Source organism: Morus notabilis, unplaced genomic scaffold (assembly GCF_000414095.1).
Source record: "Morus notabilis unplaced genomic scaffold, ASM41409v2 Scaffold317, whole genome shotgun sequence".
NCBI lineage: Eukaryota > Viridiplantae > Streptophyta > Magnoliopsida > Rosales > Moraceae > Morus > Morus notabilis.
In genome coordinates, this window is record NW_010363634.1 from 87,666 (window position 1) to 91,466 (window position 3,801).

The 3,801-nt window shown below is 37.7% G+C and overlaps 1 protein-coding gene across 1 annotated transcript; it reads right to left on the reverse strand.

Moving 5' to 3' along the window:
- Positions 1-17: 17 nt before the first annotated feature.
- Positions 18-3,548, reverse strand: LOC21405656 (epoxide hydrolase A). Its single transcript, XM_010104677.2, has 3 exons — positions 2,999-3,548; positions 1,586-1,824; positions 18-389 (listed from the first exon to the last, which is right to left on the reverse strand). The coding sequence occupies exons 1-3, from the start codon at positions 3,461-3,463 to the stop codon at positions 143-145; spliced, it is 951 nt and encodes a 316-aa protein (XP_010102979.1). The 5' UTR covers positions 3,464-3,548; the 3' UTR covers positions 18-142.
- Between the last annotated feature and the right edge of the window lie 253 nt (positions 3,549-3,801).

Consider the following 3,801-nt stretch of genomic DNA (forward strand, 5'->3'; position numbering starts at 1 on the left):
AAAAAAAAAAAAAAAAAAAAAAAAAAAAACTTGAAGAAAATCCATTAATGCTATGCCCATGATTCAGATGTAGACCTACAATCCGGTCGGTTTTACCTTGGACACAACATTATAAGCTGTAAATGTTCAGCTAAGTTGAAATTCAAAACTTCTTGATGAAGTCGTATATGTGGGTGCTGATCTCCTCTGGCTTTGCTTGGTTGATAAAGTGAGCTACACCTTCCACTATAACCACTTCCTCCAAGGAGGGCACATCCTTCTTGAAGCCACCACTTTCTATATATTGCTTCACGCCCGGGAAATGATAGGTGGTGTCTTCATCGCCGACGATGAACTTCGCTGGAACTTTGACTTGTGCTCCGGTCCATGGAGCTAGGAGCTCCCATGTTCTGCAAAACCGGAAAGCAGTTATAACTGGAACTACGATCTTTTATTGAAATGAATGTGAATGATCAGTACAGTAGCAATAATTTCGAGGGATTGCTAGACCTCCCCTTGCTTGGCTAATCTACCAAGACTTCTCAAAAGACAACTCAAAAGGCCTGTTTAATTCGCTGATTCGAGTTGAGACGTGACTTTATGTGAGAACTTTTTACTGTAGTAAAAAAGTTAGATGTAACTGTTTTTTAGAGCTTTTTACTGTAGCAAAACTTAAAATTTTAAACTCAAATCGATGAAATAAACGGGCTAAAAATCTTTCCTGCCTCCTAACTTCTTCCACTCTCTATTCACCCCCTCCCCTTCATAACCCCCTACTAATCTTTAGAACCAATTGTAACCAACTGTTTCTCACAGGCTAAGTTAGCTCTAACCACCTCTAACCAACTAACAAACAATTACACTTAACACTTTCTCATTCTTGCTAACAAACACCTGCCTTATTCAAGTCTCATTCTTATCAGTATGGTAGGAGGGAAAAGTATAGGGTGCGAATATTAATGGGTGGATTTTTATGATTTGTTTGGCAGGACAGACTAGCTAGTGAAGATTGGTTGAGGAATTGAAAAACTGCTTCAAAGGATCCCAATTTTGATCCCTCCCAATACAAACGGATTAGGGGAGGTAATTCTTCTTTTTCTTTCTCTCCCCTCATATTAGACACCATAAAAAATGCCTTTTCCTCCCTCTCTAGTTCCCTCACCGATGTTATCTATCTCTCCCCTTCCTATTATCTCCTTTTTTCCAGCCAAAGATGGCTTTAAACTACAAATAAAATGGAAGGAAGTAAGGACTTTAATTACAACCTTTATGAGCAGCCGATGAGTTCAAAGTGTCAGCCTCATCTCAAGATCAATAACAACAAACAACAACAACAAATACAAGCCTTAATTCCAAATTAATTGGGGTCGGCTATATGGATTTCTCGTTTCCAGTCTACTCTATTAAAACACGAGACCCTCCTGAAGCCCTAAATCTTGAAAGTCGTGCCTAACTACGTCAGTTCAAGTAATTCTTAGTCTACTCCTCGCTCTCCTAGTACTAGGTATTTGGATGTTCTCCCAAACACGAACAGGTGCATCTAACAATCTACGTTGTACATGTCCGTACCATCTCAAGATCAATAAAAGGGAAAGGAATTACATACAGGTTAGCAGCTCGGTAATAGTTCAATCCTCCGGTGAAGCCCTTCTGCTCAAACTTACTTGCACTATAATTGATGTCTTCTTCCGACAGCCATGAGGGCAATGTATCTGGAGCTTTCAAACCTTTGAATCCTAATTCTTTCGGTATGAAAAGATGAGTTGCACCAAAAGATGTATAAAGTTTCTTGAGTACTGTTGCGGTGTCATCAGAAGCAAAATCTTTCTCAATCTCTCCTGGTTCCTACGGTGCAATTCTACGAGTTATAACTCTACAAATATCAAATCAGATAATGGGAGTTGAAGATTATTAATGAAGTACTGAGTTTTTGTTTTTGTTTGTTTTATTTTTCCCTGCTTGCTTAATGAAATGATTCGGAAACCTCCCCTTGCAATATTTGATTTAAACAGCAAATGCGATAACCAAATCGCCAATCTTGTCATATGGATGAAAATCATGTTTTCGCAAATGAGTACATGGTTTATGGATAGAAAAAAAAAAAAACTTTGTTGCATGTCAAAAATAGACCATGTATGCAATAGTACCAATTCTACCTTGATCTAGATAAAAATCTCCAGTGCAAGGAAGATCACCAAATAGAAGCAAAACCAATAAAACAGTGAAATGAACGATTCGTTTAAGGATAGAGTAGTAATTTGACATAACTTTGCAATAATGAAAGTACCAAAGGTCCAAAACCAGTGTCCAATCTTTAACGGTGGCGCCACAAACAAAAACTGGTGTACTTTTTGAAGAATTAGGTGGGTCCGAAAGAATTATTGGTAAAGTACAGTTATAAAGGGACGTTTGATAAAGAGATTCGTTCCTGATTCGAATCATGATTCGTGATTAATTACAGTATTTTTTCTCATAAAAAATACACGTAAATTAAAAATAATTCGAATCACATGTTTGAATCCTCCAACCAAACGATTTATCAAAATGTATTCAAAATTTGACGTTCAGAATTTTGTCAAGCTGTGAAGTTTTTTTTCTTGCTCCATCAAAAAATTAAGTTCCTTTTTCCTTATTTTTTTTAACAAATAAAAGTGCGGTAACAGAAACCTCAAACACAAACACAAAAACAGGTTACCAAAAAGATTACGATAAAGAAAATAGTTAAAATATATTTTTTTAAAAATCTACACAGGCATAGGTCTAAAGCAATATCTGCCAGACTTCTCATATGGATTATTCTGGTATGTTTGTTTTTTTTTTTTTTCTTCCTTTTCAATACCCAAATTGCAGGGGGACAAAGTGTTTCCTTATTAATCAACTTTTTCCTTTTTTACTGTTCATTGATTTATGGATCTTAAATTTCAAACCACTTTTATTTCTAAAATTTGAGTTGTATAATCAATATTCCCAAAACACACGAGTCCTAAACACCAAAAGATTCAAATTCCAATTCAATCACCTGAAACCTGCAAAAGTAGAAATCATCACCAAAAAAAGCCCTAAACCCATCCACGAGATTTATCCGCGGATTCCTCGGCATAAAAGCGACGCTGAGGTTGACCACAGCCTTGATCCTATCGGGCCGGAACAAGCAGAAGAACCAGGCCATGTAAGCGCCCCAGTCGTGGCCCACCAGGAAGACCTTGTCCAGGCTCAGATGGTCGAGAAGCCCAACGAGGTCGCCGACAATGTGGTGGACGGAGTACGACGCCGGAGACGGCGGCGCGTCGGAATCGCCGTAGCCGCGGAGATCGGGAGCGATGCAGCGGTAGCCGAGGGCGGAGAGAGAGAGCATCTGGTGCCGCCAGGAGTGCCAGAGCTCGGGGAAGCCGTGGAGGAACAGGATCGCCGGACCCGTCCCGATGGACGCCACGTGGATGTTGATCCCGTTTGTGGTGATCGTCGAATGCTCGATTTTGTCCATGCTCCTGCGTGTTCTTATCTCTACTTTGCTTGGATTTCTCTTTTGGTCTACTCTTGTCACTTCTGTACATTAAGGAGTAAAGAGATTGGACATTTGATGGTTTCTTTTAAAAAAAAGAAAATTACGTCTATACCTAGTTGATTTTGTGAATTTAAAATTTTAATTTAAGTTAAAATGTGATATTTTTTTAGAATTATTTTATTATAATAAAAAAAATAAAATAAATGTAATATTTTTTAATAATTTTTTATTATAAAAATTTAAAATTAAAAATTTAAATTGATGATTGGAGTGAAATAATCGACGCCATAATTTATTTCTTTCACGTGTGTACAGAT

What these genes read in the sequence shown, in the direction of transcription:
- LOC21405656 (XM_010104677.2), bottom strand. Translation starts at nt 3,463, where the DNA reads ATGGACAAAATCGAGCATTCGACGATCACCACAAACGGGATCAACATC. An exon ending in TCTACTTTTGCAGGTTTCAG is followed by an intron (nt 1,825 to 2,998) that starts GTGATTGAATTG and finishes ATTGCACCGTAG; the next exon opens with GAACCAGGAGAGATTGAGAA. An exon ending in TATTACCGAGCTGCTAACCT is followed by an intron (nt 390 to 1,585) that starts GTATGTAATTCC and finishes CCGGTTTTGCAG; the next exon opens with AACATGGGAGCTCCTAGCTC.